The sequence below is a fragment of the Anoplophora glabripennis genome, unplaced genomic scaffold, assembly GCF_000390285.2.
Source record: "Anoplophora glabripennis isolate ALB-LARVAE unplaced genomic scaffold, Agla_2.0 scaffold572, whole genome shotgun sequence".
NCBI lineage: Eukaryota > Metazoa > Arthropoda > Insecta > Coleoptera > Cerambycidae > Anoplophora > Anoplophora glabripennis.
Window position 1 is genome coordinate 28299 of NW_019416660.1, and position 16488 is coordinate 44786.

The following is a 16488-nucleotide window of genomic DNA, read 5'->3' on the forward strand; positions in this document are numbered from 1 at the left end:
TCAATTTGAATACCACTTTATGAAAAGTTCCCAAGGTGTTACAAAATTGCTATCATAATAAGATAATTCCAAATATTCCGAAATTGTGCCTGAACATTTCACAATTATAATTTATCTTTAACAGAAAAAAAAAAATAAATTAATAAATAAATTAAATTTTGAATATCTTTTGTTTAGTGTGGTATATTGTTTGGGTTTCTACAAAGTTTCAACCTCATTAGAACTCACCATATGACTATACTCATATGGAACTCACTACTGGGAAGAGTTTAAAGCTAGCCAGGGTAGAATTGACAAATAAACCCAAGCATACCAACACAGCAGCATACACATATACACAGCAAAATAATAGATTAATTATAATATGGTATGTTTGATTTCTGAGTAAATATTTACTATTTTTGATGAAACAATAAATTTTCATGTGATCACTGAACATTAAAATTAAAACAAAAAAATTACTGTAATAATATAATTATATAAAAATTTACATAGTTATTTATAATACTTCATTAAATTTATCCATTCTTCTAGTCTAAGGCATCTAACAGGTCACAGATATTTAATATAACATTAAGAATAATAAAATAAACTGATAACAAATATTCAATAATTATAATAGTTATTACAAACACTAAGGAATGCAAGTTGTTAAAATATTTAATGTACACTATATTAATATTACATTGGATTTGGTGTTGGTTTTTATTATTAATATTAAATAACTTACAATTAACAATAATAATTATTTTTTTAAAGAATAAAGAAAACAAAAACTGATACTGGATGTTGTCAAAAAACAAGTTTAAAAATTGTTAACGAAAACGCCCAAAAATGTAATAGACAACACATTTAATCCTTTAAATAATTAATTAAAATAAAACATTATATTGCCAACAACTTTTTTTTTACTTTTGGGCACAAATTATTTATAAGGCCATTGTGGTTACATTATATACAACATAGATTTGGTGTTTTATTTTTATTGGACGATATTGTTAAAAAATCAAATACTTAGGGATGTAAACATAAAATACTTCAGAAAAGTCACACTGCCACTTCCTTTATTTATCAATAAATTGACTTATTAAGAGCAAAAATATTAACCCTCTTTATTTTAAGCACAAAAAGCTGCGAGGACATTTAAATTTAAATAATAGACTCTTATTTGCAAAATAAAATTCAGTTTAAGAGGGCTCTATAGCAAATAGGCAACCAGCAATACATCTTTATAGATTTCATTACACAGTTTGTCTAAATATGAGTTAATTTACAAATAACAGACTTTCCACCGTTCAAACACAGATTGTGTATAAAATGAAGTTAGTTTGCGGCTTTTGAACAAGCAGCAATGTAAATTACAAATTTCTTTACACCAAAAAGTAATTTGAGTTTCAAACCAAGTCCATTCTATAAAAAATCTGCGTTAAAAGGGGAGAAAGTCTGTTATTTGTGCATTAAATCATATTTAGACAAACTGTGTAATAAAATCTGTAAAAATGTATTGCTAGTTGCCTATTTGCTGTAGAGCCCTCTTAATATCAATTCATGAACCTTTTAAGTGGTGCAGTCAGTATTAATTAAATTAATCTTTAAAACCTCGATAATAAGTTAAGTAAATCTTAATTCTTATTTCTGGATTCTATCATTACGTGTATTATGGTAACTACTTTAAAATATATTTTTTTATAATAAAAGCAAACCTCTAGTTTCGTTTTCCAAACAAAGAATACAATTTTGCCATCTTCCTCCAAGAAACGCCTCTCTATCAACAATAAGCAAATAAATATAACAATTTTGTACTATAACATGCATAATCTACAGTAATTAGTAAAATAGATCAAAAATCTTACATATTTACAGTACTCTTAAAATTTCAATTTTAAATGTCAAGAAGAAGAAAATACATAAGTATTTTATTTTATGTAAGTTAACGCTGTTATGTTAAAGTTTCATTAATTTAACATTAAAAAATTCTAAAGGTATTAAAAGACATTCTTAACCAATTTCTAAAAGCCTCTCACTGCCTTTTAACATTTTTAAAAAACCACTCTGTGAACTTCCTCAATTGCTGTACTGCGGCTTGGGCTTGATCCTGTAGCTTCCTGTTCTCTTCCGTTAAACGTCTCACTTCATTTTCCAGAGACATTCGGCGTCTTGTTTCCCTATTCACTTTCAATTCCAGCTCTGCCACGTGACTTTGGAGCTCTGGCACGCTAGTACTGGAACTTACTCTATAAGAAAAAGAAAGTTTAACAAACAAGTTCTGTGATGTAATTTTGGCACAAACTGTTCAAGTTTAAAAATCTCAATCAAACAAACAATAGCATTAACCTCCACATACAGCATGGTCCATTAATGTGGAAGAGAATTAACCGAGAAAAAAATGCTAAAATAAAAGTTGAAAGGAACAAAAAATTCTATAAAGGTTAATTTCAGATATGAAGAATGTTGTAGTGATATACAGTGCTTGAATCTCAAGTGACCAGACTTATTTTGGCACTCAGTAAATTTGATTTTCTTAAGTTGGTGTTGTGTCAAAATTACCCTGGAAAAGTCATCATCTAGCACCCTACATTAAATTTCAGTCCACTGACGTTTGTAATTTTTCATGTTTTTATGCTTGTTGTTTGTACAAATTAACAATGTTTACTAGTATTTATGTGCTTTTTATTATTAATCTTTGTTAAGTTGAAAAAAAAAGCTTTTTTTTCAGTACTCCAAAAATTCAACACTTCAAAAGTTAAAACAAATATTTTATGGTTATGTTTTATTTGTTACAATCTTATTTCTTGTAGATTTGCGTAAAAATGCATTTTGATCGCACATTTTTGCAGTGGCATATGGAATGCAGATGGAAGTTGGTCTTAATCTTCACAATCCTGCATTGAACAATTTGTTGAAGCCTTTGCTGATGCTAATATCATATATGATGTGATTAAAAGCTACAGATTAATCCTTATTAAATGATAAGAGAATGGTGCAAAGTCCTAAGAAACCTGTTTCGCAGATATCTACTTGAAAAGGTACTGCCATAAACTTAATATAGTTTGAATAATGTATATTTTTTAACCTAAGCTAAAATAATCCATAATTAACTATTTTGAAAAATTTTGAATATTACTATTTCTTTATAATGTATTTTCTTTTATCAACATGTAAAATCTTGCAGTTTTACTCTGGTTAATTTGTGTATTTACAATAAATAACTGTGCATATTACCTATTATATTAGTAATATCTCCGTAGGTGTATCAGTTGAGACTTGTCGCAAGGCACTAAAGAAGCAGCCACATATGCACGCCTATAAGGTTTCTATTGTGCAAAAATTACGTCCTCCAGATCACAACCAACGAATACAATATTATCGAAATGGGTACATTTATCTGCTTATGTAAATAGTCAGAATTATAGAACAAGGGCTCCAGAAAATTCACATAATTTTAAGGAATAAACAACGTTACATTTTCAGAAGATACCAATGTCAAAAAAGGAATAGGCCCAATTCTTTTTCTGAGAAGTAATAAATGGAGATGATACCATAACATTTTACAAGCCCTGGAACTAATGCACGATGATGAACTGCAGTATGGGTATTTTCAACAAGATGGCACATACATAGTGTAGCAGAAACTATAAGATATCTTCAGGAATTTTATGGTGATACATTGATTACTAGGGGTTCGTAACCTGCTCGAAATCCTGATCTCACACCTTTAGATTTTTATTTGTTCAGCCATATCAAAAATAATATATTTAAAAATCCTCTCCACACACTTGAAGAGCTGGGAGCAGTAATTGAAGATAAAATAAACTAGAGATGTGCCACGGACATGTCAGCTGGACATGTCCGTCAGACATGTCGTGAAAAGTGGACATGTCCTGAGGACACTTTTCAAGATTGAAAAGTTGTATGCACATGCGCGGAATTATTTGTTGCATTCATAATTCCCGCAAAAAATTTTTGAGATTGGTACATGTAAAATTAAAGATATTTAGCCATTTTCTTGTAATTTTGTTGATAATTGTTGCTGAAATTGACATTTTAAAAATATAACCTCTTGTATATGTCCATATTTTATTATTTTGGGCAAAGTTAACGATTAGTGAATAGTAATCAGTTGATTCTTAATTTAATATTTAATACACAAACAGTTTATAAATGAAGTATGACACCAAAATCAACAGTTTGGTTATATTTTTCTGAATTGAATAAAAATCATTATAAATGTAACTTCTGCGCAAAAACAATTTTTAAGAATTCCAGTTGGATGGAAAAACATTTAAATAAGTGTACTGGTTGTCCGGGGAAAATTAGAAACCAGTTTATAAAAAAAAAGTCTAAAGGTAGGTAATAAGTAAAATATATCGACACATATTCATTAGAATAAAAGTAATATTTTGCTTTGTGTACCCTCAAGCAGTGATCTGTGAAAACATGACGTCATTCATAGGTGCCTTATTAGATGCAAGGTCAAAAGTACTTTTCCCGACATGTCTGGACATTTCATTGACATGTCCGTAACACACTTTTCCGAAAAGTGCCCATCTCTAAAATAAACATTATTACACCAAATGAACTTGAACCCGTATTTGAGTGCATAAAAAACAGAGTAAATTTTTGTTTGGAAAACGAAGGTGGTAATTTTTTGTTTGCTGTGTTTACATTAGCATTATATGGTAAATTAATTTATATTTAAATATTGGAAACAAATAAATACACTGAAACATTTTGTATTTTATTAACATTTCATTATCTCTGAATGAAAGTGTATCACAAAAGGGCCTATATTTTTAAAAGCACAACCTTCTTAATCAAAAAATACTTTTAAACGAAAAAATTCGTTAATTTGAAAGTATAAATCTAAAAAAAAATTCAGATAGTTTGGGGATTATTTTTGTTCAAAACGTACAATATTAGTAAAGATAAACATTTATTGTATTCTAGTATGCCATGAGTTTCATGTCCTTTGTAGTGTGTGGTTTAAAAAGAACAGAATTTCTTGGGATTACATCAAAGCTCTGGACGAAATTCAAACTACCGAAAAATTGAAATTGGCAAATTCACTCAGTTCTCATCATGTCAACTACAAGAATAAGATTATGAATGTTCGCCTTGCCGCACAAACAATATGTAGTGGTGCGGCAGATGCAATTGAATATCTGCAAAAAACCAGTGTCGAGGGTTTTGAACAGTTATGCCAATGTGATATATCTACGTACCGTAGACAGAATTTTTGATATTTAAAATTGCAGAAATCCATTTGGGAAAGGGTATAAGGCACCTATTAGGTCAAAAACTCAACCAAATCTGAAATCTGAAATTTTACAGACATACGCCTTTCTGATATTATAGTTTTGCAAAATTGGTTCATACGCCTAAGTAAAATGCGTTAGAATAGAGTTTTGATGTTTATGAATATATACTCCCTTCTGATATATTAAGCTATTAAGCGAATTGATTAAATGAGGTTGTACGCCCTAAAAACCTAAAACCGACTATACTGGCTCTTACGCCCTTCTGATATGACGCCCTCGATATGCGTAAAACATTTGCTTTGGCTCTTACGCCCTTCTGATATGACGCCCTCGATATGCGTAAAACATTTGCTTTAGGTTTCATATTAACAATGAAGAGTACATTAGGTTTAGCCAGTGACTAAATCCACTGACTTACTTTTTAACATATAAGCACTCACAAGATCACTTGGAATTTTTTTTTTCTTGCATTAGGTCCAGAGGTGGTTGGAATAATAATCCAAACACCCAGCAACTAAAATGGGCATTAAGACAGTTGCTTTACCAGGAATTCAGTAACTTCAAGTGTCAGTGCAAATTGGCTTGAAAGTTACTGCACTCCTGCGTTCGAATTCCATTCAGAAGGTAGGCAAAAACAAGATATGGACGAGGCTACAAATACTGATGATATTGTTAATTTAATTAGGTGCTTAGACGAAAAAAAATAGAGTGAATTTCAAGAAAACGTAGTGTTATATTTCTGGATATATAGTTCGTAACCTCATTAATGCCACTACATGTAATCATTGTATTGAAATATTACTATATAGAGGTAGTAAATCTACTGACCACTCTTATACGGCCCCTCCAGAAGCTCATTCACCAATTTTGTCACTCGAGGAGGTCTTCTTTATGCTTCAAATGTGGTGTATAAAATTTTACATTTTGCAGAAAAACAAATTCGCCTTCTATTAGAAAGTGAAAACCTTTTAAGAAGCAAAATAAACTTGAAACAAAAAATTATAAATACAGTTATAAATCATTTTGCTGTAAATATAGATCTATTTAAACCTAAACACCCTGTAATTCAAGAATTTGTTGGTGAGGAATGTCACGAAATTCAAATCATTAGGAAAACAAATGCCATATATTTAAAGTGCCGAATGTATCACCATAGTAAACTATTAAATTTAGAATTGCATGGAAAAAGTGCCACAATAAGACAAAAAATGACAAAATTTGTTTTATTTAGCAATTGTTAAATTAATAGGTATATAAGTACTAGTAGCAATGAAAAAAAGTCACATTTACTCCTAAATAAACATGAAAAATAAAAAAATATTTTTAAAAAATGCGCGAGCGTTCCATTAACCAACATGAGATAGAAAGAGATAGATATCCGTAACCGATGTGGGTTACCTAAGCAATCGTTTTGCCTCACTTGTCGCCCAAGGCGGGTCCGTTCCAGGTAGTATAGAGTTGACTGGTCACGTGAGACTCAGGCATTTATGAAGGCACTGTACATAATTTGAAATGAAGTTTTATGCAGTTTTCAAAATTTAAAAAATATAGGGTGTTTTATTAAAAAATATAAACACCACAAATTATAAAAATAAAAATAACGCGTACATCTACACAAAAACACATATAAAAGATATATTTATAAAAATCAAATATTTTCATAAACAAAAAAGAAAATCATAGAAAATGGTCAAAATTGAAAAACACCCCGTATCTTTTAAAAGAAAATCAATGTATCGAGATAGGAATAACAGAACCCCCCAAAGATATCAAATTTCTACTTTATCGCACTAATGGAAACTTTGGGAAATTATGTCATACCGGTAAAAATTATTAAAAGAGTACTTACGATGACGTAATGGAGGCGTCCATTGGTACTTCTTCACTCCAGTGTCGGTTAACTTCATGGTCGTTATTTACCTCCGAGTTGGACCCAACTTGCATCACGACTTTAGTCGCAGCATCAACCAAACTGGGCCAATCGCTATCTTCGGGCAATGGGAAATTATCCGGAAAAGTAATCACCTTGGCCTTGCCGGGACTAGTCAAATGTGATGTTAATTCATCTTGTGATCTCTTAAATTCATTGGGAAGGGGACTTGACGTAGTACTCGCATTCGAAATGACGGTAGCTGGCCTAGCCATCGTTAGGATCACTTCGGGTTGAGTCTTGTGGACGGTAAGTGCGTTATTCAGGTTCTCTCTAGAGTGCGATTTGATTTCTTTGTTTAATTTTGGTTCCGAAGCAGCCTCGATATTGTCAGGATTTATTAAACGCAACAGCTCTTCCTGGAAATTGGTAGAGGAAAGATTGGCGCTGTTACGATTAGAAGATCGTGCGGTGACTCCAGGCCGTAACTTTGCCTCGCCATTTATTGACCTAGGACTCTGGTTCCTGCTGGAATATGCCGCCGACTGGGACATGTTAACATGTTTTGCAGTTCTTCGTGCTTTTGGTGACATGTTTCCACTCCCGTTAGATAGTTCGTCTTCACTACCAATCAGGTTCATTCGGTCACTTATAGAACTGTCGGTAGAGTGACCATCGTTTATATTTAGCCTTCCAAACTCATTGTTCAATGATTGTACTGTAGAATAATCGGCTACTCTCGGAGCTCTCGTGACAATGTACTCGTTCTCTTGCCTCATACGTTCGTTCTGCTGCTTAATAATATTGTTTTTCTCCATCTTGTAACACAGATCTAATTCACTAGTATTAGTGTGAAGAGCTGCACTCAAGGGTTGCGAAACATTAACGTGTTGCAACGGTAGCGAGTTGCTGACTTGAATCTTGTTGTGTTGGATTGTGTAGTGGTTATGTGGTGGTTGTTGCATTTGTGGTACTTGATGTGAATTGTTACGTTTTGGTGTCGAAGGGAAAGTGTTGTTTGGATGGAGCGTTCGAGAACTGTGTTGATTGTTTTTCATGGGAACTGGAGGAGGGTCTAATTCTTGTAAAATGTCATACCATTTGTCGTCACTTGAATGTCCACTGGAGGAACTGGTCAAAGTTCCCTAAAAATATAAATATGTACTAATTTTATAATAATTTTTTTCCTAAAATATAATACAGGTGCGTTTTCCTATCTATATTTTGCATTCACTTACAGCCGTCATTTTTCAGAACAGAATATAATGTTAAATATAACAGATGTATGAAGTGCCAGAATTTTGTATCACATCACGGAAATGAACGTCACAAATAAGTAATATCAGATACATTTTTAAATATGAATTTTATTGTTAGCCATAATAAATTTTAAATTTAGATTTGATAAGTCTGTATCTAATAATAAGGATATGACCTCGATTGAACTCCATGAGGTCTCTCGAGACTTGAAAAGAAGTTTCTGTCAAGGTTTGAGACGAAACTTTCATCGAAGCTCGAGACAAGGTTAGTTTTGTACTGTGTGTTCAAAATAGAGTTGTATGTGTGCATTTCCAGCTAATGTCAGTATGATCATTTAAGAAAAGTATACGAAAAATTATGATCGTGTGAGATCCCAGACTTTTTAACATTTTCAAGCATAGAAGATGTCATTATAATTCAAAATTGATAAAAATCTGCTGCAGAATTCTGCAGAACTTGCTTTGGAAACAAAAAATCTCATGTTGCTTGATATTGCTTTATGTTGCCTTGGGCAGAAATTTAAGTTGAATTTCAGTCAAGTTTAGATGCCCAAATCGAGATTTTGGTAAATAAAATTTCAAGAAACTATCTAAATCTTTCTTGATTCACAATAATGTTCATTGAAAAAAATACATTGTTTACCAATTTCAGATGCTTTTCGTAACCCAAATATTTACTTCCGTCCGTCATTTAATTTTTGTCGAAATTTTTTGTTTCGTAAGACACTTACTTCGAAACCATTAATTTCTCGATTTCAACAAAAATCAGATATTCTTCGTAACGCTAGTATTCACTTTCGGTAAGTCATTTTATTTTTTTTTTTAAATTTATTTTTTCGAGATTTCAGTAAATGACTATGGAGCCGTCAATTCCCACTATCATCAGATTCTTTTCAATAACACAAATACATAGTTACTTCCGGTCCGCCATTCTTTTTTTAATTTTGAGCCAAAATTTGATATAAGCAAGCTCAAAAACTTAGGAATGACCTTTCAATTTTTGAGTACTCAAATTTTTTTTATTTTGCTGCTGTTCCATTACGCAAAGGACCAAAAAAGTGTGCCATAAGTGTAAACAAAAAGTAATCTTTAGAATACAGAAATACGATATGTTATCCTGGCTCGATTGCATATTGGTTTTAGTCCAGTGGCAGCTCGTAACATTGAGAATAGGTGAAGCATATTCATTGATTGACTATAAAGAAAAAAAAAAGCGCAGCAGGCGAAAAGTTTCAAATGTTCAATGTCAAACAGCTTTAAATGAATCTGGAAATTTTTAGTTGCATTTGCAATATTTCCGAAAAACAAATCCATTTGGGATTATTTTAGAACTTTCAGGATTAATCTCGGATATAAAACTTGAGGGATCACAGAATTGTGTGCTTTAGTTGTCATAGAACTGACAATAATCTCTTTTTAACACAGTGAATTTATGTCAGAATCTTTTGGCGATATCTTTGTTCTTACATCAGTGTCTGATAATTTGAATTTTTAGAAATCCAGTTTGAGAGCAATAGATCCATCAATATTATCGTAATTATAAAATAAAACAGTGTTTATAAAAATATACAGCTAGTTTCATAAAAAAAACAAAGGTCGGTTTATTTTGACACCTTTGCGATATTCATTTGTTTTATCTGATACAAAACTCTGACACTTCAGGAAAATTCATACAACTATATAAATAAAAATAATAGCTGTAGGTGGGATTGAAAATATTGGAAACACATGTGACGTCATTTTCAATTTTAAGAATTAATTTTTCAGAATTGAAAAAACCGTTTATATCTTTTATAAGTTTGTTATTTAATAATTTATTAAATTATTTTTGTTAGTTATGTTTCCTTGAGTGGTTATATACATAATATTGGAGACATTAACTATTAACCCATATTAATTTTTAGAATCTACATGAAACTTCAGTGGAAAAGTATAATGGAACCATTTAACTTAGTTTTTAGAACTATATTTTTTTCCATCCAGGCAAAAATGGGCCCACATTTGTAAAGAAGGTAGAGGGACTAAAGATGTCATAAAATATACCTATTTGTATGTTTTTTCTCTTTTTGATGTGGATTTTTTTTTAATATTTAATTTGTAAGTTATTTAATTTTATGTATGGATAGTTGTTTTGGGGCAAAATCTATCAATTAACCTATTTTTGTTGCAGTGGCGGCTGGTGACATTGAGAATAGGTGAAACATATTCATTGAAAAGAAAAAAAAAAAAGCGCCGCTGGCAAAAATTTTCGAATTTTCAAGATCAAACGGTTTTAAATGAATCTGGAAATTTTTAGTTGCATTTGCAATATTACTGAAAAACTGACGTTCATGAGAAGGATTTTCATTTAGATTTTATAAAAAATATAAATATTAGTTCAGCTTGTGGACTGCGGACATTAACACACACCGTACATGTATGTTCCAAAAAAGCTTTGTGGTTACGACAACCTCGCGTGACGTTCCCAAAATTGTTAAATCCCTTCTTATTCCACACGCCCGACTTTACACCCACAATTAAACACGGCATACAGAAAAGTTTTTTTAAATTAACACTCACACAACCACTTATACTCCGAATACCATTCATTCCGAAGCTTTCGATCGTACACGTCTTTTGACTTCCCCTTTTTCCATATCGAGAGAATAAGGCACAGGTCTCTCGCAATTTACAAAATCCTTTTTGTCCTCTATTTTCCATCTGGAGAATGGTGTTTCCAATAAAATAGGTACATACTGGATCATACATAGGAAACATTTCTACAATTATTATACAAAACAAATATTAACAAAGAACCGTTATAATCGTGTACTGGGCGACACGTATCGCATATCGTATAAACTGTTAGGCAGGCGATCCCTGCTGCATGACAACCACAATAATTTTCTTGGGCATAAACACATACCCACACCTGGCTTGAACGGTTTTAAAGTTTGATAAAAATTACACCAAAAACTGGCAGCGGATGGATTCCTCATCACAAACCTAAACAGGATCCGTTTTTATGTAAATCGGATCTGCTCGTTTTTTCGAGATAACGCGATTTTTCATTATCGACCATCGCAACTTTTTTTTCTTGACCGCTGTATCATTCCAAAATCATTGCCAGGGCTTTCCTGGAGGGATAAATAAGTAAATATATGAATAAGTGACTTACAAAAGGCGTTTATTGACCCACAACTCTTTATGAGACAACAAAAATAAATCGAAAAACAAAAAGTAATGTTGGTTTGTGTACATACATACATTCATAAATGCCTGGAAGAAAACTCTACCACAGCATTGAGTAACCGGTCTACATAAATTTTATTAGTTTTAGAATTTACTTTATATCTTTCCCAAACCCCGAGGAACTCGCGATGAATCGACTCCCCAGCTTGCTCGGACCAAAGGCCTAGTCCACTGTTACTTATTAACTTCAAACCTTCAATAGTATGGTCTAAGAGAACGTGAATTTTCAATGGTATGGTTGCTTCCAGAGCAACATAGCATCTTCTCAAAAGAAGGATTTCCGATTCAATAAGCTGTAAACTTGCTGCTCTTAGAGAAAAACAATTGTAAATGACTGTGTCCATAGCCTTGAAAACGCTGACAAATGGAATCAGTCTAAATAGCCCGACTTCAGCATAAATATCTTCAAAAAGCGCATCTGCCTGTTTAAGGAGCTTCCTACAAGCATTACCCTCACATATTGACCATTTTGCGGCCATAAAAGAGATTTTTCTCGCCCAACAACAGGGCATAATATTTCCCAAAATACGTGATTCACAAATCCTTGTAGAATATGGAGTTCCGGAATCACGCATTTTTCCATCACACACATATCGTCGTGTTCCTGAAATATTGGTGTTTTAACAGTACTGTGGAAATATTTCACATACTTTCTATGCCCCTGACCATCCGAGTTAAATGCTTGATCCCCATAAGTCTTGAGCTTCAAAGTTTTTTTGTTTACGGTTTCGAGATTTTCAACTGATTAACTTGACTAACACGAACTGGATTCAAATCCCCAGAGAATTTCATGTAATAGTCATAACTTGTCATCGGCGAAAAATCGGCATGCGCGCGCGCTTTTATTATTATTTTCATTGTTCTTCTACGATTTTCTGTAAACATCTATCACAATAACAACTGTCGGGAGTGACTTCTTGATAGATTTACTTATTATCCCTCCAGAAAAGCCCTGCCAATGATTTTGGAATGATACAGCGGTCAAGAAAAAAACATTGCGAGGGTCAATAATGAAAAATCGTGTTTTCTCGAAAAAACTAACAGATCCGATTTACATAAAAACGGATCCTGTTTAGGTTTGTGATCAGGAATCCAACCCCGCTGCCAGTTTTTGGTGTAATTTTTATCAAACTTTAAAACCGTTCAAGCCAGGTGTGTACCATGTTTCTCATTTCAACAAATGAATAATCATTAAGACACGGCATTTTAATGAAAAAAATCACAAACGAAGAAGAACTAAACTGTCTAGTATTTATAAGTTGCTTAGAATTGACATAAATAATACATTACATGACATTTTATTGACAGCGGACAACTTCATTTAAGTCATCTTATTTAAGGGCGTACGTTTAAACAAATAATTTTGTAAAGAAATAGTAAATCGTTCTTATTTCGAAAACGGTTAAGTTTATCGATTTTTAACAGGTATATCTTTTTTATTTAGAATTGAACATAGTTTAATAATTTCTTATTGGAAATTCAGATTTTTGAAGGACAAAAAAGTTTGACATATGTTTACTTTGACGGAACACTACAACTAGCGCATCCTAGACGTGATTGCAAAATAGTTACCATTTCCGTAATTACCACCTCAGAAAACATAGGTGTACAAACTTTCAAGACAATCCGTTCAAAGATGCTCAAGATATTTAAAAAAATCTAACATATTTTTTCAACTTTAACACCCTGTAGATCAAAAAGGAGCAACATTCGGATAAGGCATATTTGGCTTAAATGCTCTATTTTGAACCTGTCTTTAAGCTCTGTCCCATTATTAATAAATCACCCTGTATAACCATTTACAAACTACCCATTAACGCAAGAATTGGTTAATGCTTCCTAGGTACAGGTTAAAAACATACCATCATAATAAATTTTATAGATCTTGCTTGTGATATTGTCATCTTTAATTGCAGAAAAATTCACACACTTAGATTATATTTTTAGAATAAAAATTATTTATAAAGATTGTACATAAAACTTCATAAATAGTTACAGGCCATGCGACCAGTAATCATGTTTGAAACAGTAATTTTATTTCCTTTAAGTTGGCAAATAAATTTTGGTAAAATTAAAAATTATTACATTAAAATACATTTCACTGGCTGATGACTGGTTAATATTTTAGATTTTATTCAACCAATCAGCAATCACATTATCTCGAGCGTAGATGTAACAGTTTGTCATTGTTTATTATAAACGAATCATTAATATTGATCAGGCTAAGATTTAGGGATTTTTAGTTGACAGTACCAGTTGTGCAATGTTGGGTTACCTAACCTTAGCATTCACGTTGGTTGTAATCATTTATGTAGACTCTGTATATGGGCCCATTGTAACTTTGGACAGTTTTCTTTGAATATTTAAGTATCTTTTGAAGTAATATTTAATTTTCAATTTATGAATATTGTTCCATTATACGATCACCTCCAAACGGAAAATAACTATCTAATGGAAAACATAATGCTACCTACACCTCTCGCTAAGTCTACTTACAAAACATCCTCTTTATAATAAGCTATGTAAGACAACAAACTTGAAATTAAAAGATGAACTGAGAATCTCGACTACCTACTGCACTACTTTTTTAAATAGATGGTAAATAATTAATAAAAAAAAACTTGCTCACCTCTGTGTTGGTTGCAAATCTCGACTCTTGACCATGAAACGATTTGCTGCTGCTTCCAGTTCCGTAGCCGGAACTATTGCTGCTTCTCGGAGGTGAAAAGCTCCTCTCGTAGATCCTTCTGTGGTGTCCCACCACGGCTTGTTGCATCTGTGGCGCTCTTCTTCCTTTATTCTCATCGTTTGTGGAACTCTCGTAATCGCCTTCGTAATGAGCCTCGTTATACTTGCAGTTCTGCAAAGTACATCCCTTACGGGGAGACCCGTCTGACAGCGGTGGTATCACAGTCAAAATAACGGTGAGAGAAGTCTTCAATAAATCCACCATTTGATCGTAAGTCAATGTCGCAACTGCAACTTTACAGATTTCTACCAGGCGGGAATTTTGACGCAGCCCTGCCTGCCAAGCCTGACCGGCGCTTTCCACGAGCGTTACAATGCCGTCGGGTTGAACATGAAATCCTAATTGACCCATAATGTTTCGGCTGAAATGCACAACCAAATAGGTTTTTAAAGAGCAGTCCTTAAATTTGTTAAAACATATTTCACATTTCACATAAAAACGTAAAAGGATGTTGAATATGTTCTCTTTGTTTTTTCGTGACAATTAACACTTTATTTAAAAAAATTTGTAAAAAACATCAATTTTTTGGCATCTTGAATGGCATTTGAATGTAACATATAGAAACAAATGTATCAAAACGTATGTGTCGCTGCTTGTGAGCGGTACAAGTGGTCTTTATAGCATTCTACAATGCGGTAGCCATAAGATGCCTCTTGTTGTGTTTGACCGTCCGTTACCGCACGCTGTCATATGGCTAGTGACGATAATTTCACGAGAAAACTTATAGACTGTGTAAAAAGCCACAGTGTATTGTATGATTTGTCTCATCCTCATTATAAAAATGTTTATATGAAAAATAAAGCACAGGATTGTGGGTACACATGCTGCAAGTGATCCATTTTTAAGTACGTCAATAGCACCATCCTGAACGCCACCCGGGACGCAACAGGGTACTTCTGCTAGCGACTCCATACCAAAGGGGACTCTCCAGCGAACGCTCGCCCCGACAACAGATCTTTTACAAACTTAGTTTTCAATAAAAATACTTTATTTTTACCATTGAGAGCATTTCATTTTTGCTGTACAGCGAAAACAACCCTCAAGTGGTGACCCCGACGTGATTTTTCAACCGTCATTCAGTCAAAGTACGCGATTTTGTGCAATTAGAGTGGTTTTTAATTCGTCTAACGCAGTAAGCAACATGAGCCTCAAACAAGGAAACTATGTCAAAAATCATACCCGTTAAGAAGACGACGGACTGAATCGCATCGAGCAACAGTTAGTGGAGATATCGCAGGCAATGGCGAAGCTATTCACGAAGAGTGAACCGCGGCGACAGTCGACGAGAAACACAGATCGCGAACCCGTGACAGTGACAGTGGTCAGTGCTGGTATCATCAATGTTTTGGTGACTGTGCCGCGATCCGTGCACGTATTGTCTGGGAAACGAGACGGGTAGTAGATGATGATGAACAGCGACCCGTGCCCGATTCCATGCCATTTGTACGTTACGGATATGTACTCCAGGATACAGTTTCTCGTCGATGCAGGTGCTGATCTTTGTGTATATCGGCGTGCGCTAGTGAAATCGACATACGAACTTTCCGTGGCAAATGGTACCTCAATTGCTAGTGACAATGACATCAAATCTCCCGTTGCATCGCTGTTTTACATGGCAATTTGTCGTCGCGGATGTTTCTAAACCGATAATAATTGATGCAGATTTTTTATCTTTTTATGGACTACTGGTGGACGTGCACTACAAAAGACTGCTTGATGAAACAACGCAAATTACGTCTCCAGGTCAACTCGCGCATTCTGCGTCACCCTCTGTCAGAACGGTTTCCGGGGAATCCGTGTTTCATCTCTTACTCAAGCAGTATTCGGACATTAGGCGTCCTACAGCTCCTTCTGCGGCTGTACAACACCGAACCAGGCACTATATCGAAATAACAACTGGTCGCCCTGTCGCTGAAAAGCCACGTAGATTAGCGTCAGACAAATTGCGGGCAGCAAAAAAGGAATTCGACAATATGCTGAAATTAGGTATCGTTCGTCCTTTGAGCAGTGCTTGGGCGTCACCCTTACACCTCGTGCCAAAAAAGGGTGAAGAATGGCGGCCATGTGGCGATTATCATAGGCTTAACACACAAACGCGTCCAAACCTATGTTCTGTGCGAC

The 16488-nt window shown here is 33.6% G+C and overlaps 1 protein-coding gene across 3 annotated transcripts in view; it reads right to left on the minus strand.

Moving 5' to 3' along the window:
• Positions 1-1431: 1431 nt before the first annotated feature.
• Positions 1432-16488, minus strand: part of LOC108913214 (signal-induced proliferation-associated 1-like protein 1) — a 157881-nt gene continuing 142824 nt past the window's right edge. For all 3 annotated transcript variants that reach the window (XM_023455180.1, XM_023455179.1, XM_023455181.1), the window contains 3 exons: positions 14248-14728; positions 7108-8273; positions 1432-2234 (listed from right to left, as the gene is read on the minus strand). In XM_023455180.1, coding sequence (XP_023310948.1) covers positions 2021-2234; positions 7108-8273; positions 14248-14728 — 1861 coding nt within the window. In that variant the 3' untranslated portion in view covers positions 1432-2020. The remainder of the gene's footprint in view (positions 2235-7107; positions 8274-14247; positions 14729-16488) is intronic.